This window comes from Chenopodium quinoa, unplaced genomic scaffold (assembly GCF_001683475.1).
Source record: "Chenopodium quinoa cultivar QQ74 unplaced genomic scaffold, ASM168347v1, whole genome shotgun sequence".
Taxonomy (NCBI): domain Eukaryota; kingdom Viridiplantae; phylum Streptophyta; class Magnoliopsida; order Caryophyllales; family Amaranthaceae; genus Chenopodium; species Chenopodium quinoa.
The window spans coordinates 2,925,647-2,951,387 of NW_018744874.1; the positions used below are offsets into that span (position 1 = coordinate 2,925,647).

Here is a 25,741-nt window from a genome sequence, read left to right on the forward strand (position 1 = left end):
CACCCTTCACTGCACCTCACACCAATTCTTTGTTGCCTACTTTTATTTGCTGTCACAATAGTTAGATTTCTACCTTGAAAAATTGCAAACTTAGCAACAGCTTGCTTGAAGTCCTCCCTACTTGCAAATCTATGCCCAACTTTCCACTGAAACTGAGTAAAGTCAGTCTCAAGCCCTACAAGTAGACCTCTCCTGCTCTTTCTTTCCCCAATTGTCTCCTCTTCATCACTTCCCCTAGGTGTGTGAATTTCTTCATCAGATTCTTCATATTCAGAGTTGTAACCAGCCTGTTTTCCACCCTCCCCAGCTTGTTTACTAGTCTCCCCAACCTGTATACTACTCTCACCCCCTTTGTTCCCCTCCTGTTGTGCAGCTAAATTACCCTTAGCAGCTTGAACTTGTAGTGATTGTGCCAATTCTACTACACTACAATTGAAACCTTTCACTCTTTCCCTTGTCTCCCTTTGCTCATCATCATTACTATCAGCATCAAAATCCTCTGGCTCCTTCAACTCTTCAATGTCACTAACATCATCATCTTCCCCATCTAAATCAAAGTTAGCTTGATAAATCTCATAATCACCTAGCCAATCCTCTTCCTCATACTCATTTCTGAGATTAACCTCATCCTCATACTCATCTGCATCAGACTCACCCTCCAAATCATCTTCTAACACATAATCTCTATCATCATCATCTTCATCACTTCCTAAACCATACAGTAACTCATCTATGGCAATGGGGCTATTAGGTCTGTCTTCCTCCCAATCATAGTCCCCTGACACTTCACATCTAATGAATTCAGAATGAGGCTTTAATGTGTTTTCTGTTTGAGTTGGGGTTGCTGTTGTTTGACTAGGGTTTTTTGGTAATGAAATGGAGGTACTAGATCTAGGAAATGGTTGAAGTTGTTTGTTTGTTGTTAGAGTGGGGACCACTTCTACTGCTTTGCCTTTAGACTTTTCCAACACATGCAGCTTCTCTGAAACTGCACTAGATGCCTGACTCAAAATGCCAGCTCTCTTAGGTATCAATTTTTTGGGCCTATTGGGCTCATGTTCTGTGGCAACAATGGCTGAAGTGGGCTGGGTTGTGGTATTGGATCCAGTCTGGGATTGTTTAACAAATTCAGGCTGAACATCATCAACAACTACATACAAGTCTACTGTTCTGTTCTCCACCATTACCCTACCCAATTCTCTGAATTCATCATCAGTAAATGCAGACTTTAACCCACCCCTTAAGTCAAGTGCAGGATTTAAGTAATAAAGTTTGAAATTTCCAGAATAATTACCACATTTAGCAACTAATTCCTTCATATAAAACCAACACAACTCATCAACATCAACATCAAAAGTTCTGAACTTCCCTCCCAAATAAACCCAGTAACCATTACTGTCAAATTTAAACTTCCCACCATGATATATTCTCAAACATGCAAGACCCATTACAATACGCAAACAGTCTCAATAACTACTTAAATTACTCTTCACTATGTAAATCGAAGCTATCTTCGTTTAATTGCTTTAATTCGCAAATTTAAGAAAGCTAGGGTTTGTCGAAAATTTACCTCTAATTAGCCCACCTTGAATTGCTGTGCTAAGGACCTTAATTTCCTTCAATCAATGAACAATTGCAGTCCTTTCGATGAAGATAAGTTTCTGAAAGTTAATTTTTTTTTAATTGTTACTTTGTTTCATAAAAATGGCGAAACTTATGTTTTTTTTGGGGGGAAACCGTTGGAGAAGAAAGACTTTAGGGAGGGAAATAGAATAGGTTCACCGGTTTAAGGGGTAACCTGTAAAAAGGATCGTTAATGGAAGATAGGGGGAATAGGTGGGATTGTTTCTGGATTTTAGAAAGGTGGGATTGTTTGTGGAAGACCACCTAAAGGTGGGATTATTAGTTTACAATTACCCATAATTGATTGATAAAGTTTATTTTAAATACAAATGAAGCATGATGTGAATTAAAGTATTCATCAGTACTTATAATAGTAGTTTAATCTTCAAAAGGATTACATTTTGGTGAATCAAATTCAAAATGTTTTAATTTATTTCCCTTATTACATTTCTAGAGTACTTACACACTAAATTAAGAAGCAAACATCATATTAAGGGGTGGAGACTCAATCATTTAATTTATTTCATTAATCAAAAGGGTTCATATCTAATTTGCATAGTCTTCAAATTGTTTATATATTGACAAAAACATAAAATTTGATACTCATCGTAATAGACAAAAATTATAAATTTTTGATGTCGTAAAAGTATACATTGAGATGAATTTAACAATAACACACTGACATTAATAACTTAATGAGAATACTTAATTCTCATTGTATTCACATCTGTTTGATTGCCCCGTAGGCAAAGTGTGCTTTATTAGGCTAAGGATTAAACCAAATTCCAAGTGAATGAAGGTGTATTTATCTTTAATTTTTCACTATTATGAGTGAATGATAGTGGGTTTAGTGATAAGAGCGTGTTATTATATTAAGAAAAAGGACTATTGATCTTTAAGAAAAAGATCAAAATAAGATATGGGGTAAACTAAAGATAGAAGTAAAAGTTATTACTCCCTCCATTTCAGAATATATGAGACGTAAGACTTTTTTCACCATTTATGTATTAACTTTGATTATAATTTTTTTACTAACATAATAAAACATATTTTATTATAAAATATATTATTTGATAGGTATTAATATAGGGTTTTATAATATAATTTTCATCAATATTTAATAATATAAAAATAAAGTAAAATTACAAAGTAATACTCCGTACATTAGCAATGTTAACTATGTCATATACTATGGACTAAAAGTTAAATTTTATAATATACTCCCTCCATTTTTAAATACTTGCTCTATTTCTCTATGCGCGGAATTTTAGGCGAAATTAGAGAAAGTAATGAAATATGGAGGTTGTGGGGTTGGTGGAAGAATAGAAAATTATACTCCATAGAAAGAAAAAGTAATGGAGAGAATTGGAGGAGAGAGAATATATGTTGGGACCACTAGGTGAGATAAATTGATTAAATATTATAAAAGCTTTCCAAATAAGAAAATTGAGCAAGTATTTAAAAATAACCGCAAATAGAAAGTATTGCCTAATGTCATAATCAACCTGTCAATAGTGTCGACATTGTTAACTTTCCACGGTTCCACTTGATTTCAAAAATATTGTCGACTAACATCTTGATACGTACCAAAATTTATTTCGGCTTGGGTTTTGAAAGCTCCCGCAATCTAATATTGTTACCATATTATTGATTGCATTTTCTTGTTTTTCCGTCAAAAAAAAAATCAATTATTTTAAATTAATTTTTTTGTTTGTTTTTTTGTTTTTTTTTTTTTGAAGAGTTAACAAGGTACTCCGTAATTTATTTTGTGCTTAGGAACCATTCGTCAACATAAACAAACTGAAGAAGAAAAGTTCTGGACGTCTGGTACATTACTACTCTATACTCTATAGTAAATACTCCATAGTGATCAGTGAGTATCCTTTCAAGATATTTTTATAAAACCTTAATTATTTTGAGAATGAAATAAAACCTTAATTATTCTCAAAATAATGCTTAAAATGAGAGTGAGAAATAGCTCAGGTGGTTAGAGCTTTTCTCCCGATTTCAGCAGGTCTTGTGATCAATTAAATAAATAAAATTGATATGTGTAATAATATATACTGAGTATAATATTATATGATTTTGAGTTTTTGACAAGCATTAATATCTAAATTCAAAAAGTGAAAAAAATTCAATAAATTATATTAAAGGGCTAATAATTTGAATTCATCTAATATCTAACTCATATATTCATATAAATACTTTTTAATAAAACTTTAGAAAAATTCTCTAATTAGATTTATCTGTAGATTTATCAGACACTTCTACCTGCTTAACTTCTAACCGCATTTTTATTGAATTAAAACAGTTAAATGAACTATAGTAAAGGATTTTGACTACAAAGTACATAATTCATGAATTCTGAATCAGTTTCAAGAGTAGCCATAAAATTAGGTCTTAGGCAAATTTCCAAATCAACACTCCCACCACCTTCACATCCTGGGTTTGCAGTGACCTTACCATCTTCTTTGTTTGCATAGCCCATGCGGGCAGCAACAGCCCGGCCCAACCCGAATTCAGGCCCAAACATATTAAACCTCATTGACCCTCCTATAATTACTCTGTTTGGCCCATGAAAGTCCGATGTCGCTTGGCGCCCAAATACTACTGGATCATCAGAAAATTCTTTATACATGTCTAGTATTGCTTTTCCATCATGGGCCACAATAGTTTTGTGCAAATTCAAAGAAGCCCAACCCAAACCATGGCCCAATAAATCATCCACGCTACAAGTAAATTGGGCTACCGATATAACATTTCCAAAGTTTTCATCTGATAAAGGTGGGTCCAATCTATTTCTCCCATTGACTAAAATGGAACAACTAATTGATTGATTTAATGGCAAATTTCGTGCTCGGGCGATGGATCTCCACACAAGAGCACTTAATGCTTGAAATGTGGATATGCTGGTGTGCGTTTCACACTCTTCATTAGCTTTTGCCTTGAGTGCAATCAATGATGCAGGTGAGAAGTGAAAGATTCGCTCCCTTAATGGACCAGTCTCATACCCGTGTTCTATAAACTCCTCTGGTTCTAGATAGGGTAGCTTTAGCGTATTATTCGGACTAACATAATTATTTATCCAAGGCTTAACATTAAATATGGGGACATGAGATATTTTTGTGGTATGATCATCGGATCTAAAAATTTCAGACAACATGCTAACAAAATGGGTAAAAGATGTACCATCGACTACACTATGGTTCATAGTAAACCCTATAAACACACCGTCTAGGAGTTCTGTAACCTGGATCGATAACAAAGCCCTCGTATGCCCATCATGATTAACTATTTTTTCGCCGAGTTCAAAGAAAAAATGAACAATATTGTTAACATCAGTTGAAGATATAATATCAGAAACCTTAACTTCTCTCAAACGGGTGGTTGCATGGATGAGCCTTGCTCCGGGGCCTTTGTTACAATCAACATATATCGAACAAGCGTGGTCGTCAGGGAACTTTCGCGTAGCAAGACGACCCGCTAACGGATAGAAATGAACGAGGGCGATTGAGAGTGAATGTTTGAGCTTCTCTAGCAAGCAAGAGACTAGTTTGGTTCGATCTTTAGATGTTATTGTATTATTAAGGGTAAAAAGGAGACCTTTTTGAATGGGATCAATGGATAACATGGCAATCTCAATAGGTGATAAATGGTAAGGATGTTTTGAAGCTTCAACTTCATATTTTGGTTTGATAAAGCTTTCTGAGATGAGTATTATTTGAGCCATAGAAGCTGAGAACAAATTGTTCAACTGTACAGCTTATACTTGTTTTTGGTGGGTTTGTTAGGCTTATTAATACTTATGCACCGTTACAGCTTATATATATATATATAGTTGATTGTTTCATTTTTTTTTATAACATTTGTCATTTATTAAGGGTCTGTTCACATTTAGTGAATTGAGCTGAACTGGAGTTAACTGAACTGATTGGACTTAAACTGAACTAAATACTTTATGAGAGAAAATTTAAGAGCTGAACTGAACTGAAATGAAATGAACTAAAATTATGCTAAAGTGAACAAACCCTAAGTCACACTTTCACTTATAACTTAAGTTATACCACACCCCACCAATGTTTTATAACAAAAAAGTAGTAATTACTATGCATAGCTTCAATTATTCATATTGTGTAACGTCGTTACCTTTAATTTTTTTATTGATACAAATTATTTAAAAATAAATAAATGTAACAATATCTTTCCCTCGTTTTTTTAGTTGTATAATTTTGTACATTTTGCAGATTGCAAACTTCTAGGTAATTTTTGTAGATATAGAGAATAATTATAATACCCCTCTGTTTTTTTTATTTGCATTACTTGGTGTTGCGCGGAGTTTTAGGAGAGTAATATAATATTGTGAATGAGTGAATAATTTATTATAATCAAAGTAAAATGAGGACCATGAAAGATAAAATATATGAGTGAGAGCAAATATTTATATTATATAAGTGGGGACCTTAGAGGAGAGAGAAATGACAAATAATTTAGGGAAATTCTAAGCTATGCCCCATCTTTATTCAATTTCCCAGTTACAAATTCTTAAATGAACCTGGTTCACACTAATTTATTGTAGATCACTAATATTAGAGAAATTATGGTTGTTTGATTAATAAAAAAAGTCACTATAATAGAAAATAAGGTCACTATGTTGAAATAAAAAGTCATTTTAGAAATATATAGGCATAAGAGGTTAATTTTTTTTAATGAAAAATTTTATATACTGATCAATATGAATAATAAAGGTCACTATGTTAAAATTAGGGTCATAACGTCGTATTCAATTAAGTTCACAATAATATTAACCGTTATATAAGTTTTAATAAAGGTTAGTATGTTAAAAATAAGGTTAATATGTTGAAAATAAGAGTCACTATATTTAATATAATGTCAGTTACGCATGTATAAATCTCGAGTCCACAATAATAGGTTCATGCAAGTCCATCTATCTCTCAGTTGTACCACACTTTTACAAACTTACACACCGTACTCTCAACCTTTGACACTGTAACAATTTATATCCTTGCCGTTAAAATGCATTCAGGTAGTTAAGTTAATTACGATTGTCTTGTAATTTGGCTGGTTAATTTTGGTCAGGCAACCTATATTTCCAATTATACAATCCCTAAATTCAACTAAATTTCCGTAAAAAAAAAAAAAACAACTAAATTTACGAACTAAGGGCTTGTTCTGATTGACTGAACTCAACTGAACTGAACTGAACTGAATTGAATTGAGCTGAACTAAACTGAACTGAGCTGAACTGAAATGAATATTTTATAAGAGAAGGAAATTAGAACCTGAACTGAACTGAACTGAGCTGAACTGAACTGAACTGAACTTCAACGTAAGAGAACATGCCCTAAGTGTCATCAGTTCAACAAGGTACTGGCCATTGATGGTATTTTCATTTTAAATTGTCCTACAATTCTACTACATAATTCCAACGATAGTAAATCGCAAAACACAAATTGTTCAAAAAAATCCTTCTTTTTCTGTATCTACTCATACATTCTATCGTAATTTAATCTCCTTTGCTCTTACTCTTCACTTTCGAATTCAATCTTGAACACAATTCCAGAATTTTTTATTATCTTTGAACTTTTAGATTTTTTTTTTGGGGCTCGTATAAGTATAACAGAGCATAATTGATGGGCCAAGTTAAGATGAAAATGGGTGTACTATCTTTTTAGTGGGAAAAGGGGTTGAAGACTTGACAGACTTTAATGTCGTCTCACCTACCATCACTAATGATGGCCATGCACTCCACCCTATACTACCTTCGTTACACATTATTTGCTAATACTAGACATTTTTTCTCTCTAATTTAAGTCAAATTGTTGCAAATAATATGTAACGGAGGTAGTATAATTTTTTGCTCTTTTGAGGATACACTGGTACAGTGTGTAAATTTGTAAAAGCATGGGTACAATTGAGAAATTGAAGAAATATAAAGGCACAACTTAGATAGAAATGATAAAATATAGTATAAAATTATCAAATAAAAAAGTGATTTTTTTAAGAAAACACCTATAAAAGGAAAGTGATACATAAAAAAAAGAAGGGATTAATAAAAAAAATGGCCTGATATGATAAGATAGAAATAGAAAGAATTTATTAACTACAAAGGAAAGTGATGCAAATAATACTCGTCTGAAACTTCCGCTTTAGTTAAGTTATGCAAACTAAAAAGAAAGTAGGAACACAAAGTAAACACATGTATATAGTAAATGTAATTAAAGTGTATATAATAAGATCTGTTATACTTAACTTGTATGTAATTGAAGTGAAATATGTTAATACAATATCTTGAATTACTTTTTTTTTTTTTACTTGCAATACTTCTCTTATCATGCTTGTCAATGCGTTATTTCAATCACTAATATATTTAATTACCAATATATAAAAATTATAAACATTTAATATTATTAAAATAGTACGTATAATTTGAGACGAATCTAACATGATTATATATGACTATATAACTTTTTTAAAATATAAATCATCAATGTTAGTCAAAGTGAAGTAAATGCATATTGTAAAAAAAGAAAAGTTTTACACTTGCTTTTATTTAGGATAAATCTGCCCCTTCTTTTGTTACCACACAATAGATAATAAAATACCACCTACAAAAATCCTTTTTTTTTTTGAGTAAACATTTTTTTAGTAGTAGGGTCTTGGTGAAAATTAGAAAAGACAATTCACTATATTTTTGCCCCAGAGTAAGGAATAGTTTAAGTGGTTAGAGCTTTCCTCTCGATTTCAGAAAATCCTGAGATTGATTCTCACACCTGTCTTTGCGGTTCTCTAAACACCAATATATATATATATATAAACAAAACTTGCTTCAAGTCTATGAGCACTAGGCTTTTCTATAGTAAAACACAACAATTCAATGAAAGGAAATTGAGTGAGTAGCACAATTTTACACGTCTTTAAAAATAGAAACTTCAAAGATGATATACTAATCAAAACAAAAAGACAAAAGGCGAACCATTTACTTGACCAAAACTCGTCTGTATAAGAATTTCCTCTATCCTTATCTTAATTACAACAATCATCTAGAGTCAAGACTTGAGAGTGAAAGATAACCCTAAGTGGTTAAAACTTTCCTTTCGGTTCTAAGTTATTCTAGATGATCTAAAAATTTCTGATAACATGCTAACAAAATGGATGAGAGAGGTACCATCGACTACACAATGATTTAATCTAGTTTGATCTATCAATTTTGGAGCTATCAAAATGCTAACAAAATGGATGAGAGAGGTACCATCGACTACACAAATAATTGGGAGAGGATTAGTTTGCCCCCTAATTATCGATTTTCTGGTCTGCCAACAGCCTTTGGCAGCCTATTATCCTCTTTTGGCAGGGTGTTTTTCACCTTAGGCATTATCATGCTATAATATAAGTATCCTATTTGTGTTAAAGACTACACAATGATTTAATAGGTGACAAATGTAAAGGTTGTTTAAAAGCTTCAACTTCATATTTTGGTTTAACAAAACTTTCTGAGATGAGTTTGATTTCGACCATGGTAGTTGTGCTCAAATTGTTCAAGTGTACTTCACTTGGCTTGTTTTTGGTGGATTTATTTGGATGATTACTCTGGCATGCACCATTAAGTATTTCATCCGTCTCAATCAAATGGTGACATATTTCTTTAAGTTTGTCTTAACGCAACCACATGTGGTGCACGTAATTTAGAAATTATAATGTTTCTATAAACAAATAGTGCAACTAATGTGAGCCGAGACATACAGAGTACAAGTAGATACACTTGGATACATTCAGTTTTCGAGTGGAAAGTGTTACTCTAAGGATAAGTGTCGTTCTCCTTACCTTAAATGCATAAAAGTAACGGTAGTACATCAAAGTGATACGAAACTCATAAACTCGAAATCAGATTCAAGGGTAGCCATAGCATGGGGCCTTAAAGAGATTTCCCAATCCATACTCCCTCCGCCTTCACACCCTGGGTTTACAGTCACCTTTGCATCTTTCCAATTTGCGCAGCCCATACGAATAGCCAAAGCACGGCCCAGCCCAAACTCAGGCCCATACATATCAAACCTTCCTGACCCACCTATAATGATACTTTCTGGCCCATTATTAGTTGGGTTGCGACGATTTACTTCTAGGGCCTTAGTAGGATTCCATAACTCAAGTATTCGTTTTTCATCTTGGGCCAAAATGGCTTCCTGTAAATTCTTTGCAGCCCAACCCAAATTGTGGCCCAACAACTCATCTACAGTACATTCACATTTGGCTTTGGTAACAAAATTTCCGAAGTAATCATCAGATAAAACTGGGTTTAACCGAGTCCTAGTGTTGAGTATAATGATACAAGAGGTTAATTGATCTGTTGTTAGGTTTCGAGCTCGGGTGATGGACCTCCAAACAAGAGCAGTTAAAGCTTGAAACGAGGATATTACATTGTTCGCTTTGTATTCTTGATTAGCCTTGGCTTTCAGAGATACTAGCGATTTATGAGAAAAGTGAAAAATTCGATGCCTTAACGGGCTAGGATCATATCCATGGGTTATGAATTCCGCAGGCTCTAGATGAGGCAACTTAAAAATCGTACCATTTTGGTTATCAATACCATTTTTTATACACGGATTATAACTAAAGATGGGTGTACGTGAGATTTTTGTGGTATCTTTAATATGCTCATTATTTGATCTAAAAATTTCAGATAAGATACTTACAAAATGAATGAAAGAAGTACCATCGACAACACTATGACTTATGGTAAACCCCATAAACACCCCATAAACGAGTTCCGTTACTTGAATTGACAATAAAGCCCTTGTATGACCATCATAATTAACCATCTTTTCACCAAGCTCAAAGAAAGATGAAACAATAGTCGGAACATCAATCGAAGATATAATATCAAAAACACTAACATCTAGCACGGTAGCATGAATGAGCCTTGCTCCGGGGCCTTTGTTGCAATCAATGTAGACCGAACAAGCGTGCTCGTCGGGGTATTTACATGTTACAAAACGCCCCGCTAACGGATAAAAATGAACAAGGGCAATAGATAGTGAGTGTTTAAGCCTCTCTAATAGATGAGATACGACTTCGATTCGACCATAAACATGATCAGCTGAAGGTGGGGTATTAAGGGTAAAAAGAAGACCTTTTTGTATAGGATCAAGTGATAACAAGGCTAAATCTTTAGGTGACAAGTGATAAGGTTGTTTAGCAGCTTCAACCTCATATTTTGGCTTAACAAAGCATTCTGAAATGAGTTTGATTTTTTCCATGTAAAGCTAAGCTAAATAAACTAATTGTGCTGAATTATTCACTCTATATACTACTACGAATAGTAATTATCAAAATTATATGTTTCTTAATTTGCCAACGGACAACGATTAATACAATAATATGAAAACACTAATCAACACGGCATAATAAATTAATAATACAACAAAATTATTAGATCTAGTCATTTACTCAAGGACACAGCTAATAAGACACGGTTCACATAGAACGACTTAAAAATCTTAGTGTGTGATTTCGTGTTATCTCTTTCAATAGAAACTAATATAAAATGTAATATTATTGTCGCATTTAATTAATTTTAATAATTAGATTTATGTGCATCATTGCTTTCTAGAAGCTTGATACACTTGTAGAAGCTTTAATGCATATATTTGACTATTAATAACTTTGATTAAGTGACTAAAATCAGTTTGTTTGTAAACTTCAATTGTATAGAAAATATTGTTATTATGAATGGCCAAGCGCTAATATTGAAATTTCAAAAGAATTTTATAAAAACGAATTGTCTTTCCAAATAAAATACTACCTCTGTTAATTATTACGGGCAACAAAGAAATATTTTATGTTTCACAAATAATACCCCTTTATTTCATATAATAATTAACAGAGGTAGGGAAAAAAAACCAATATGGTTACAAATAATTATTAAAGTTATTCAAAAATTGAAATCGAATTCCATGTACATCATTTTGCCAAGACAAAACTCATAAACTCCTCATCGGATTCAAGAGCATTCATTGTCTCCGGTTTAAGACATATCTCTAAATCTAAACTTCCTCCTTCGCGACCCGGGTTCACGGTTACCTTCCCATCAGCCTTGTTAGAGTAACCAGCTAAAACAGCCACTGCTTTACCAAGCCCAAATTCGGGTCCGTACATATCAAATCTAGCAGACCCGCCTATTAAGACTCCATTAGGCTCATAATATGTAGAGCCTGTTTTTGCCAAAAAAGGAGCCTTAACATAACTACAAAGGCGTTGTCGGATTTTACTATCATCTACAGCCTCTACACTTTGTTGAATCAACAATGCAGCCGAACCCAACCCATGGCCGAGTAGGTCGCCTACCTTGCAAGCACATTGCAATCCTTCAACGTAGTTTCCGAAGCACTCTTGGGATAAAGGGGGTGTAATTCGAGCTCGCCAATTCAAAGGAAATGGACAAATTGTCATTAAACTTGGTTCCAAATTTCTAACACGGGTAATGGATATCCATATAAATGCACATAAGGCTTGGAACGAGGATATAACATTGTGATCATTAATATTTTCGCATTCTTCATTAGCCTTAGCTTTCAACATCGACATTGCCTTAGATGAAATATGGAATATTCTTTCTCTAAGTATGCCTGGATCAAACCTAGATACGAACTCATCTGGTTCGAAGTATGGTAAATTGATGATCGGACCATACCCTTCGGGGAGCAAAGGCTTGCAAAATATTGGTTTTCGAGAGATTACGATATTATTGGACAAATCTGCATTCAATAGTAGAATTAACGGACTATATATTGAGTGGCGAATCTTGGCCGAAAATATTAGAGGAGTGGGATTTAAATATTTTACCTCTCGCTCAAAACTAATCACTGTATTCCAATATTTTATAAGTAAATATAGATTGTCTAAATTAATTAACTAATTAATCATAATAATATAGGGGGGTCTGACCCCGAATAGGCCCGGTAAAAATTTCCGTATGTATATATTATTGGGGGCATGTCAAGATTATCACATCTTTGTGGAAAAGAGATTAAAAATGTTTGCTCTACTCCTTTAGAAGGAACTAATCTAGCAACTACAGAGTAGATCGATGTGCCACAATGTTCCCACTTCTTTTAACATATGATTACAAGAAGAAGATAAAAAAATTATTTCCTATAAATAAATATCTTCAATGAATGAATCAGTGCTTCAAAAATTGCCACGATCTTGTGACCTTTATCTCAATATCAAAATCAATTTGTGGCTTTTTTTATATTATTTTATTTTTATTTTTATTTTTATAATATGAGCCACATGCATGGATTATCATGCAACTTTCAAAATATCAAAATTGAAAGTCTCAAAACCTAGGGGGACCGACCTTCCACCTAACAGGTCAGGTTGGACCGGCCCCTATGTATAAATTACTTTTATTACTCCCTAATAAATTATTAAACTTAATATCATTCGTTTTTACTTTTAAATTATTGGGGTACATTGATTATTACTACTAGTATGGTGTATGTATAAATTAGTATATCATGGAGTAGTTTTAAGGCAGGAGGTTTAAGATTTGAAGGTTCAATGGGCACTCAAGAGGGGGGGGGGGGGTGAATTGAGTGTTAAGTAATCGTTAGCGATTTTTGCTTCTTTTCGGATTATGTGTAAGGAACCAGTTGTGCTGGTTCCCTTATGCAGCGGAATAAAACAAAGCAATAAAGAACACAACAAATTTAACGAGGTTCAGCCAACTCAGGCCTACGTCCTCCTATCCTAAGTCTTTTATTAATCTACTCCGAAAAACAAAGACAAAGAACACTCTACTGTTTCCCTACTCCGGGAACCAGTCTACCCCACACTCTACTCCGAGTGTGCTCTCGACTTACACTCGTAAGCCCAATGTGTTTGAACTCACAAACACTCACCCAGCCTTTAACCCCTTTGTTAAAGACTCAATACAAGAATCAAGAACTCTCCTTTGATCTCACTTCTACGAAGCTAATTAAGAGAAAATGTTTTTGTACTAGAATGCTCTTGTATATGACTTGATGAATGGGATTAGTGCTTAAGTATATGCTCTCAAATAATTGCTCTTTTTAATTTCTGGAGAGGCACCCGAAATATGTGAAATAAGATGAGTTTATATAAGCTTAGATTCCTAAAACCTAGTTTCCTTAAATCACACAATCTTAGAGAATAAGATATATTGTAATTTTAGGAAAGTATTTATCTTATTTGATTTAATCACAAAGATAGAATCAATTAAGATAAATACTCCTAGTTTTTAGGTAACCAAGAATATTTCATCTTATTTCCAGCTGCACAAAATATTTTCAAAATAATCTTTTCGAAAAAATCTTTTTGTAAATCTTTTTCCAAAACGGCAGCTCGAATATTTCGTACAGTGAACCTGGTTCCCCAACCTGGTTCCCTGAATTGAAACATGTTATGAAACCTGTTCCAACTTTGTACCAGATTTCATATCATACTTCAATATACTTTTAAGCACTTATATAACCCAAACATGCAAGCATACTACGGAGCATATTACATGAAAACCTAGATAACATATTAAAGCATAAATCGTCTTTTCTTCATGTAATCTTCAAGACTTGAATCTTCCTTGAATACTTCTATTATGAGCAAACAATCTTTCTTCGAAATATCTTCGAAAGGCTTCTATGCTCCAAGTCTTGGAATCAACTCAACTACTGCACATGTAACATGGTTAATGCACAATAAAGAGTATGTGACTGCTTTTCCGCATAGCAGTCAAGGAAACGGTTCATACTGGTTCCCCACCAGTACATAGCACATTTATCATCTAACTGTTTCCTGTATATAGATAAGTTAGTTCAATAGATAACTCATATAATCAATAACTTATCTAGGAAAACAGTGTTCTATTTTAGTTGGTTCCCCCAACTGTATTGAACACTTTCAAAGACCTGTTTCCCTTAGCTGTTTGTCATCATTCAAAACTATCAATCAAAACCTAAGGGACTCAACAAATTCCCCCTTTTTGATGATGACAAACTCTTGAAGTTCTTGAACCTGTGGACATGCTCAAAAAGAAAACCGTCAAAACCTTCAAGGACTCAAAACTCTTTGGAACAAGTCAGTTAGGCTAACTGGTCCCCTAAACAGAAAATAGAAAATACGAAATAAAAAGACTCAAACTGACTCAATCTAAACTAGCTAAACCTTAGGCTTCAACTTCAAACTACTTCCCCCTTTTGGCATCATTAAAAAGTATCCACAAGTAAAAGCAATGTGCACAAGTTAATGTGCTTATCCATACAATGGCATCAACCACCATTCAAGCATTATGCTGCAAAAAGAGATTAGTCAAACAGTTCATACCATAGCAGAGTTAGTAGTTCATACAAGCCAACAAAGTTCAACCAAAGAAGCCCAAATCCATCCAAAAAGAAAGTTCATGGAATGGAGAGAAGTAGACAGACCAACAAAATCAGTTATTTTAGAATAAACATGAGGGTGAGGAAACAAGAACAGAAACAGCATCACTCCTCATCATCATTCTCGTTCCCTTCCTCCTCCTCGAACTTTGCAACATCTTCTGTATTATCATCTGATTCCTCTTCATCCTTGTCACCATGCTCTGCTTAAACCAAAATCATTATATTACTAAGCATATTCTTGTGATTCCCCAATCTGTTTCAAAACCACTTCCTGACCTGCTGGTTCCTCTATTTTTTTTTTTTTTTTTTTTTTTTTTTTTTTTTATAAATCATGAGAGATCCGCACTTATTCATAAAGTTCTCCTTGTTGCATAACGAGTACAAGACTAGCACCACATCAATCAAGCAAAGACCTCCACCCTTTTGTGGTGTGAAAGGTTCTTGCTGGTACCCTTTTTCTCTTGGTTTCCGGAAGAGAATTAATGGACTGTTCCTCCTACACCTTCTCAGTGAACTTCTTTAATGAAGATTGAGTTACTCTACTTCGTACCATGGTCTTAACAATGAGTGTCTCCTCATTGTAACCAACAATCTCTATTTCATCCTCTTCACTCTGACTTTTCCGAATTTCCTCCAACTTCGGGCTTAAGGACATTTGAGCTTCCTTCTGATGTTCCCCCTGAGACTAAGCTGGTTCCTTGAGTGAACAGTAACCGAATGAACAATGATGAATTTAAAGCATACGAGAGAGAGAAAGAGAATTTCGAGTGATGATGATTGATGATCTGCACAAAGGGTTAGTGTATATTTTTAACAATGAAGCACAAAGAGAGAAGAAGGAAAGAAAAGAGTTAGTTGAGCCAATAAAAAGCAACTGTAAAGGATATTTTTTTTTTTATTTTTTTAAATTGAAATCAAAAATTTGGTAATTATCTTTTACCATAATTATCTCAACCAACTATAAATAAGGCATATGATATGTTTGCCTTTTATATGGGATTAAATAACTGAAATAAGATAAATTCCTTCCAAAAGGAAATATCTTATAGTAATCTTCCGAAAATAAAAGATATTATCGGATGACATATCAGAGCTGGTCTGCTGTTTTCCTTTGCTGGTACCTGTATAGAACCATGTCACGCTGTTTCTGGCAATTCAGCCTGATTTCACCTGTTTCTTACAACAATGATTCTCAATCCTTTTGAGATTTTGAACCATCTACACAACACTTGAAAGATATCAACATAAGTATGTACACACACTATACAAGAGAATACCATTCTAACCAATCATTGAAGGAAGTAATTGAAGCCAATACCTAAAATCTAACTAGACCTAAAAGGACTCTTAACCTACAAAAAGACTCTCTACACAAAGGCTTTGTGAAGATATCAGCAATTTGATCTTCACTTTTACAAAACAACATCTCCACCAATCCTTTTTCCACATTGTCTCTTAAAAAATGGTGTCTTATTTCAATGTGTTTTGTCTTGGAGTGTTGCACAGGATTCTTTGAAATATTGATTGCACTAGTGTTATCACAAAAAATAGGAACACTTTTATAAATAACACCAAAATCTTTCAGCTGGTTCCTTATCCACAGTAGCTGGGAACAGCATGAAGCTGCAGCTATATATTCAGACTCTGCTGTGGATAGGGCCACTGAATTTTGCTTTTTAGAACCCCATGAAATTAGACAAGAGCCAAGAAAGTGTGCCATACCTGATGTGCTCTTTCTATCAACTAAGAAACCAGCATAATCTGCATCTGTGTATCCAATAAGATCAATGGTACTGCCTTTGGGGTACCACAATCCCAGATTTGCTGTTCCTACAAGATACCTAAGTATCCTTCTAACAGCCTTCAAGTGAGATTCCTTTGGATTGCTTTGAAACCTAGCACACAAACCAACAGAAAACACAATGTCAGGTCTACTAGCTGTTAGGTAAAGTAGAGAACCTATCATTCCTCTATAAAGAGAAGCTTCAACATCTTTTCCCTTAAGATCAGCATCTAATTTTGTAAATGGGGGAACAAGTGTATCATAAGCTTTGCTGTTCTCCATGCCGAATTTTTTCAGCAACTCTTTTAAGTACTTTTGTTGATGGATCATTATTCCATCATCCATTTGCTTAATCTGCAGCCCTAGGAAGAATCCTAGTTCTCCCATCATGCTCATTTCAAATTCACTCTGCATAAGATTAGCAAATTCATCACATAAAACCTGATTAGTAGCACCAAATAAAATATCATCAACATAAATTTGTACTACAATCAAGTGTTTCCCCCTGGTTCTTATGAACAAGGTCTTGTCTATTGTTCCCCTCTTGTAATCATTTGCCATCAAGAAATTGGACAATCTTTCATACCAAGCCCTCGGAGCTTGTTTCAACCCATATAATGCTTTGTCCAACTTGTACACATGTTGGGGGAACAGTGCATCTTCAAAACCAGGTGGCTGCTCCACATATACTTCTTCCTTTAAATATCCATTGAGGAAGGCAGTCTTTACATCCATCTGAAACAGCTTAAAATTCATGTGAGCAGCATAAGCAATTAAAATCCTAATAGCCTCTAGCCTAGCTACTGGTGCAAACGTCTCATCATAGTCAATTCCTTCTTGTTGATTGTACCCTTGCACCACTAGCCTTGCTTTGTTTCTGACTATAGTACCAAGGTCATCTAACTTGTTTCTAAAGACCCATCTAGTGCCAATGACTAATCTTTCCTTGGGACGGGGAACCAGGTGCCAAACCTGGTTCCTCTGAAACTGATTTAACTCATCTTGCATAGCTAGTACCCAATCAGGATCAGTCAATGCCATTTTATAGTCAGTAGGCTCTACATTAGACAAGAAAGAATAGAAAGCACAAAAGTTTTGAAAAACATTTGTTCTCGTTTGAATCCCCTTATTTATATCACTAATTATTTGATCAGTGGGATGAGAAGATTGATATCTATAACTTTTAAAATTAAGACTGTTTTGTGCTTTCTCATTAAGTTGGGAACCAGCATGTTCATGGATCTCTCCTTCTTCTGAGGAGCCAGGAGGATTCACATTCATGCTGTTTCCTCTATCATTACTTACCTCAGGTTCAGGGGTGGTACCTTCTTCTGTTCCCCCTGAACTCATTACCTGTCTATTATTTGAGGAACCATCATGACTTGGTTCCCCTTCAGAGTCCTCATTATCTTCATTTTCTTCTCTAGGCACTTCATCATTATCATCTGGTGGAGTATTTGGTAGGCCTAGATCTGCTTGCACTTCATCCGTGGGACCAGTATACTGGTTCTCCGTGAAATCCATCAATCCAATCACTTCATCAGGTTGTACCTGCGCAATCTCAGAAGACATGTTAAATTCATCAAAAATGACATGGACACTCTCCTCAACACAAAGAGTCCTTTTATTGAAGACTTTATATGCTTTGCTGTGAGAAGAGTATCCAAGAAAGATTCCCTCATCACTTCTAGGATCAAACTTATCAAGTTGATTCTTCCCATTATTATGCACATAACATTTACATCCAAAGACACGAAAGTATGTGATGTTGGGCTTTCGACCTTTAAGAAGTTCATAGGGAGTCTTATTTAACTTTGGTCTAATGAGACCTCTATTCAATATATAGCAAGCAGTGTCAACAACTTCTCCCCAAAAACTCTTTGGGAGACCACTCTCAATGAGCATCGTCCTCGCCATCTCCTCAAGAGTTCTATTCTTCCTTTCTACAACACCATTTTGTTGAGGTGTTCTAGGGGCTGAGAAGTTGTGATTAACTCCATGTTCCCTACAATAATCAATAAAGTTAGCATTATCAAATTCAGTACCATGGTCTGATCTTACCGAGACCAGCTTGTGGGTGAGTTGGTTCTCCACTTGTTTCACCAATGTTACCCATTCTTCAAACGTTTCATCCTTTGTGTGTAACATCATTACCCAAGTGTACCTAGAATAATCATCAACCATAACACAGACATATCTATGACCTATTCGACTTTGTACTCTCATGGGACCACACAAGTCAATATGTACAAGTTCGAAGGGTCTGCTGGTACTCATAATAGTTTTAGGCTTAAAAGAAATTTTGACCTGTTTCCCCCTTACACATTCAGAACAAACTTTATCAGCTTCATACTTAATGTTAGGAAGGCCTACAACTAAGTCACGTATTTTAAGTTTGTTTAGAAGTGTTAGGCTAGCATGTCCAAACCTCTTATGCCAAATCCATTGATTATTGTCAGAAACAGCTCTCAAACAGATGGACTTGTCTTGAGGGATTTTATCTAAGAAGGTGATGTAAACATCATGCTTCCTGGTTCCCTCACATACAAGTTCTCCTGTTTGTGAGTTAACTATGTGACATAGGTTGGCTTGAAACTCAACTCTATTACCTTTGTCACATAATTGAGAAATACTCAAGAGATTATGTTGCAAGCCTTCAACATAATAAACATCATCTATTGCGTTAGAAAGTGTCTTACCAACCTTACCTAAACCAGTGATGGTTCCCTTGCTGTTATCCCCAAAGGTGACACTTCCTCCATCAAAGGCCACTAGTGAAAGGAATTGATCTTTATCCCCGGACATGTGTCTTGAGCAACCACTGTCCAAATACCAATAGGTGTCTCCCTTCACTCTAGCCTGCAAGAGCAAATCAAACATTAGATTTAGGAACCCAAACATACTTGGGTCCCTTTTCAACAATATTAACAACTTGTTGATCCTTTCTTCTCCAAACACACTTTGCACCCTTGCTGTTCTTATTAGCACTAATTTTCTTAGCTGGACATTCATGTATCTTATGTCCATTTTTACCACAATGAAAACACACATGCATCTCTTTAGTCATGACATACTTGCCTCGTTGATATTCTTTGATCCAGGTGGTTTCTCTGGGAGACCAGTTAGTCCTGGTTCTCTGTCTAGTATAACCGAGACCAACTTTTCCTCTGTTTCCTCTTGATGAAGTCAGGTAATTTAAGGATTTTTGAGCATTCAATAATTTGTCCACATGTCTATGACTATCATTAAGTTCTTTTTCTCTGGTTTCAAGTGTCTTAGTCAACAATTCGTTTTTCTCTTTAAGAAAATCAAAGTTACTTTTTAAAGCTTCGAATTGTAGATTAAGCTTTGAAACCATACGGTCAATAGACATGTCAACAACCACTGGTTGCTTGTCCTTTTTCAGTTGATTGATTTCCGCATGCAAATCACAAATATTACTTTCATACTTATCAATCATAATACTGACATCTACACTGGTACCTGTAGGGGAAACAGTGAACTGTGCAGCTTTAAGTGAAGCAATTTCCTTGTGAGAATTTTCCAGGTTGTAAGCCAATGTTTCAAAGGCCTTCAACAAGGAAGTTCTAGTACATGAATTTGCTTTACTTATAGCTACTGAAAAATCAAGAGTATCACTAGTGGTTGATAAGTCTCTAGGGAACCAGGAGGTCAGATCCTCTTCACCATCAATTGGTTCAAACGATCTTTCCTTTTCTAGTTCCACTTTACACTTGTCCAATTCAACCTCTAGTTCTGCTACTTGATTTTTTAGTTCATAACAGACTCCTTCTAGATGATCACAACTAGCAATAACAATATTACATTCACCACTTTTTTCTTTTAATTCTCTTTTGCAAATTATGTATGTTTCACTTAATTTATAGCATTCATCTAGTAAGGAATCAATACAAGCAAGCATATTTTCTCTATCATATTCATGCATATCTTCTCTAATTTGCTCTAAGCTTACCTTGCGTTCATGTAGTACATCCTTCTTTGCCATAAAGCATTTGTTGAATGTACTGGTTCCCCCTCTGGTTCCTGGACCAGTGTTGTTTTCCTTGATGTTTGTAAAGGCAGTTAGGCAAACATCTGAGTTGGGTGATCCTTCTTCTTCATCTGACCCTGAGTCAGAGTCTCCCCACATGGAAGCTATCATGGCATTCTTGTATGCTTGTTTATCTCCGGATTTAGACTGTTTGTCATTCCACTTAGGACAATCTCGAATAAGATGTCCTTTTTCTCCACACTTGAAACATCCTGTAGAAGAAGAATTAGAGTTAGATTTTTTATAGTTTTTAAAATGCTTACCTTTGAAATTCTTTCTTTGATCTCGAAGAGATCTCTCAAATCTTTTTGCAATCATGCTAATTTCATCTTCATCATCTTCTACTGTTCCCTTAAGCGCCATGCCTCTTGCTGGTTCCTTCTCAGACTTAGAGTCAATCAGCATCTCATGAGTCATAAGGGAACCAATCAGCTGTTCCAGAGACAAGGTAGACAGATCCTTTGCTTCGTATACTGCTGTTACCTTGGCTGTCCATGCATCTGTTAAACTACGCAATAATTTTCTCACAAGATCCTCGTCAGATAAATTTTTACCAAGAGATCTAAGATCATTTACAATAGTCATAAACCTACGAAAGCAATCATTGATTTTTTCATTTTTATTCATGGCAAACAATTCATATTTAGACATGATTAAATCAATTTTAGACCGTTTTACCTCACTGGTTCCCTCAAACGCAAGTTCAAGGGTGTCCCATATCTCCTTAGCACTACTGCAGCCAGATATACGATTTGTTTCGGTCTCACCTATTGCTTGTTGTAGTATTGACATTGCCTTAGCATTCTTCTCCAGCAACTTGTGATCAGCAGTGACCAATTCGCTATCTTTCTTGGGAACCTGGTTCCCCTCAACATCTGTCTTGAGAATGATATTAGGACCATTTTTAACTACGAGCCAGCATTCATAATCAATACCCATGATAACATTCTGGATCCTGTTCTTCCACCAAGCATAATTATTTCCATTAAACTTGGGTGACTTGTTGTCATAACCGATTGCACTTAATTCTTGAGTACTCATTCTTAACTCCTCTAGATGTTACTCTTTCGAGAAGCTTAGGCTCTGATACCAATTGAAGGTTCAATGGGCACTCAAGAGGGGGGGGGGTGAATTGAGTGTTAAGTAATCGTTAGCGATTTTTGCTTCTTTTCGGATTATGTGTAAGGAACCAGTTGTGATGGTTCCCTTATGCAGCGGAATAAAACAAAGCAATAAAGAACACAACAAATTTAACGAGGTTCAGCTAACTCAGGCCTACGTCCTCCTATCCTAAGTCCTTTATTAATCTACTCCGAAAAACAAAGACAAAGAACACTCTACTGTTTCCCTACTCTGGGAACCAGTCTACCCCACACTCTACTCCGAGTGTGCTCTCGACTTACACTCGTAAGCCCAATGTGTTTGAACTCACAAACACTCACCCAACCTTTAACCCCTTTGTTAAAGACTCAATACAAGAATCAAGAACTCTCCTTTGATCTCACTTCTACGAAGCTAATTAAGAGAAAATGTTTTTTTACTAGAATGCTCTTGTATATGACTTGATGAATGGGATTAGTGCTTAAGTATATGCTCTCAAATAATTGCTCTTTTTAATTTCTGGAGAGGCACCCGAAATATGTGAAATAAGATGAGTTTATATAAGCTTAGATTCCTAAAACCTAGTTTCCTTAAATCACACAATCTTAGAGAATAAGATATATTGTAATTTTAGGAAAGTATTTATCTTATTTGATTTAATCACAAAGATAGAATCAATTAAGATAAATACTCCTAGTTTTTAGGTAACCAAGAATATTTCATCTTATTTCCAGCTGCACAAAATATTTTCAAAATAATCTTTTCGAAAAAATCTTTTTGTAAAATCTTTTTCCAAAACGGCAGCTCGAATATTTCGTACAGTGAACCTGGTTCCCCGACCTGGTTCCCTGAATTGAAACATGTTATGAAACCTGTTCCAACTTTGTACCAGATTTCATATCATACTTCAATATACTTTTAAGCACTTATATAACCCAAACATGCAAGCATACTACGGAGCATATTACATGAAAACCTAGATAACATATTAAAGCATAAATCGTCTTTTCTTCATGTAATCTTCAAGACTTGAATCTTCCTTGAATACTTCTATTATGAGCAAACAATCTTTCTTCGAAATATCTTCGAAAGGCTTCTATGCTCCAAGTCTTGGAATCAACTCAACTACTGCACATGTAACATGGTTAATGCACAATAAAGAGTATGTGACTGCTTTTCCGCATAGCAGTCAAGGAAACGGTTCATACTGGTTTCCCACCAGTACATAGCACATTTATCATCTAACTGTTTCCTGTATATAGATAAGTTAGTTCAATAGATAACTCATATAATCAATAACTTATCTAGGAAAACAGTGTTCTATTTTAGTTGGTTCCCCCAACTGTATTGAACACTTTCAAAGACCTGTTTCCCTTAGCTGTTTGTCATCATTCAAAACTATCAATCAAAACCTAAGGGACTCAACAAGATTCAAATCCTAGTCCTTCCTAATAAGGTACATTTTCCGTCATAAACAAAAAATGAACGTGTTCTAATAACTAAACAATTAAAGATCCACAATGAATTGAAGAAGATATACCTGATTGGAACTTAGTAGCTTCGTTGTAAGTGACATTATTGCTGTGATTTTCATCCTTAAATTGTAAAAATATCTCGGACAAGGACGAGATGAAATGCCACAAAGAGTTCCCATCTGCTACACTATGATTCAAGGTAAAACCGATGAAAACCCCGTCGAGTAGCTCGGTTACCTGGATCGATAACAACGGTCTCGTGTGACCATCATGGTTGACAGCCTTCTCACCGAGATCAAACAAGCAAGGTACAATTGGATGTATGTCGGTGGAGGAAAGGAGATCGGATATAGTCAAGTCGGTGTTGACAACAGCATGAATGAGGCGAACTCCCGGACCGGTGGTGCAGTCGACATAGACCCAAATGGCATGTTCATCATGGAACTTTTGGGTAGCAAGTTGACCTGCTAAAGGGTAGAAATGAACAAGAGATTGAGATAATGAAATTTTGAGCTTGTCCAAAAGATGGGTTTGTATGTTTTGTGGTTTACCATGGAAAAGTAGACCCTTTTGCATATGGTCTAATGGTAAGAATATTAGATCATCTGGGGCTAAGTAATGTGGTTGTTTTGAGGCTTCAACTTCATATTTGGGTTTGATGAAAGATTCTGAAACTACTTTTATTTGTTGATGATTTGAGTCCACCATATTTGGTTTTAGCAGCAATTAAGCTAGTTTAATGGTTAATTATTTGATTTGTTAAGAAGATCAAAGTTGTGGTAGGTGAGAGAATCACCAATTTCCAATGGACCAATGTCAATATTTGGAGTTATGAACTCATTGGGCTCAAGAAAAGGCAACTTGAGAATTGGGCCGTATCCGTTAGGAAAAAGAGCTTGTTAGGGATGGACTCCGCAAATTCTAATATGCACCATGGCACACCTTAAATTGTGTGCACCACCAATGAGTTGATGCCACGTAATTAATAGTTGCCAGCTGTAGCTTTTTTCTTTCAAATTCTCAACGTTCTTCCCTTTTCTATTTCATGTGTTCTTTCCTTTTTCAATTATTTTCTAATTTCTCAATTCCTTTTCTTCAATTTTCTTCTTAAACTTACCTGATTTTAAATCATCATACATAATTTCTCTCTCCTCTATTTTCTCTCTTCTCTATCTTTCTCTCTTCGTATATTGAATGCGGTTATCACCATTGTTTATTCCTCTGTTTTGATTGAATTTGGCTGGAATTCTCCTGGAATTACCTTCATTATAAAAGCAAATTCGACTAATGAGATAGGATCGAGAGGAAAAATCTTGCATTTAATTTAATATTTGACTGGTTTTTTCCCGGAGAAGATGATGACGGTTCGACAGAGTAGTTGAGGCGAAATAGGTGGCGGTGGATTTTAGCTATATGAGGAGATTAATTTAGGAAGAATTTAATTAGGAAAAGTATATCTAACTTGCAGAGTATGTGGAGCTTCATTCATGGTGAATGTTGCCTAACTTGGAGACAGAAAGTAATACAGTTGTTAATGTATATCCTCATATAGTCATATCTGACTTACTTTGGTTAATTTGATAAAAAAAAAAATCAACTTAGGTTGGTATCAATTAAACAATCACGCATCCCGTCAAAAAAAAAAAAAATTAAACAATCACGCACATTCATATAATTTTCAATACATGAACCCCTTTTATTTAGTTCATGTGTATAGAATCGATCATTTTCTCATTTTATTATGAACATTCCTGTATTCGTTTATATTTTGGTAATTTCGAACATTTTTGTTAAAAATTTGAACATATGATACGTATCCTATGTAAATAAATTTTTACCGATATATATTTTGGAATTTTGAACATCTTAATTATAATTCTGAACATGCTATACATTTCTTATGAACATTTCTTTAGATCTATGAACATTATGAACGGTACATCTTAATTATAATTCTGAACATATATTTAGGAATTATGAACATCTTAATATACAGATTGGTTATTAACATATATTTTTAATTATATTTTTCAGTGAATAAAGAATAAATCTATTCTAACTCAATAAAGAAACAAGTCAGAACTGATAAAGAAGCCTTTTGAGCTATAATGGTTATGCTTTTTGATTTGAACTTCTAACGTAATTTCATGAACATATGTTATTTATGAACATACATATATATTTTGCATTTGCTTAAAAAAAATTGTTTTTTTTAAATAAGTGGTTAAGAATTTGTTATATATTTTGTTATTAATTAGATATATGAACCTATATGTTACATTGGTTTTGA

At 34.6% G+C, this 25,741-nt stretch overlaps 3 protein-coding genes across 3 annotated transcripts; all 3 read right to left on the reverse strand.

Moving 5' to 3' along the window:
* Positions 1-3,782: 3,782 nt before the first annotated feature.
* LOC110705213 (protein ENHANCED PSEUDOMONAS SUSCEPTIBILTY 1-like) lies at positions 3,783-5,438 on the reverse strand. The gene has a single exon (XM_021883070.1). It carries the CDS (start codon positions 5,351-5,353, stop codon positions 3,944-3,946), a length of 1,410 nt encoding a protein of 469 aa, XP_021738762.1. The 5' UTR covers positions 5,354-5,438; the 3' UTR covers positions 3,783-3,943.
* Positions 5,439-9,316: 3,878 nt separating this feature from the next.
* On the reverse strand, positions 9,317-10,914 carry LOC110705214 (protein ENHANCED PSEUDOMONAS SUSCEPTIBILTY 1-like). The gene has a single exon (XM_021883071.1). It carries the CDS (start codon positions 10,896-10,898, stop codon positions 9,495-9,497), a length of 1,404 nt encoding a protein of 467 aa, XP_021738763.1. The 5' UTR covers positions 10,899-10,914; the 3' UTR covers positions 9,317-9,494.
* A 616-nt stretch (positions 10,915-11,530) lies between these two features.
* LOC110705215 (uncharacterized acetyltransferase At3g50280-like) lies at positions 11,531-24,729 on the reverse strand. Its single transcript, XM_021883072.1, has 2 exons — positions 23,517-24,729; positions 11,531-12,395 (listed from the first exon to the last, which is right to left on the reverse strand). Exons 1-2 carry the CDS (start codon positions 24,157-24,159, stop codon positions 11,602-11,604), a joined length of 1,437 nt encoding a protein of 478 aa, XP_021738764.1. The 5' UTR covers positions 24,160-24,729; the 3' UTR covers positions 11,531-11,601.
* Positions 24,730-25,741: the final 1,012 nt, after the last annotated feature.

What these genes read in the sequence shown, in the direction of transcription:
- LOC110705213 (XM_021883070.1), bottom strand. Translation starts at nt 5,353, where the DNA reads ATGGCTCAAATAATACTCATCTCAGAAAGCTTTATCAAACCAAAATAT.
- LOC110705214 (XM_021883071.1), bottom strand. Translation starts at nt 10,898, where the DNA reads ATGGAAAAAATCAAACTCATTTCAGAATGCTTTGTTAAGCCAAAATAT.
- LOC110705215 (XM_021883072.1), bottom strand. Translation starts at nt 24,159, where the DNA reads ATGGTGGACTCAAATCATCAACAAATAAAAGTAGTTTCAGAATCTTTC. An exon ending in AGCTACTAAGTTCCAATCAG is followed by an intron (nt 12,396 to 23,516) that starts GTATATCTTCTT and finishes TATTGAATGCAG; the next exon opens with ATTTGTCCAATAATATCGTA.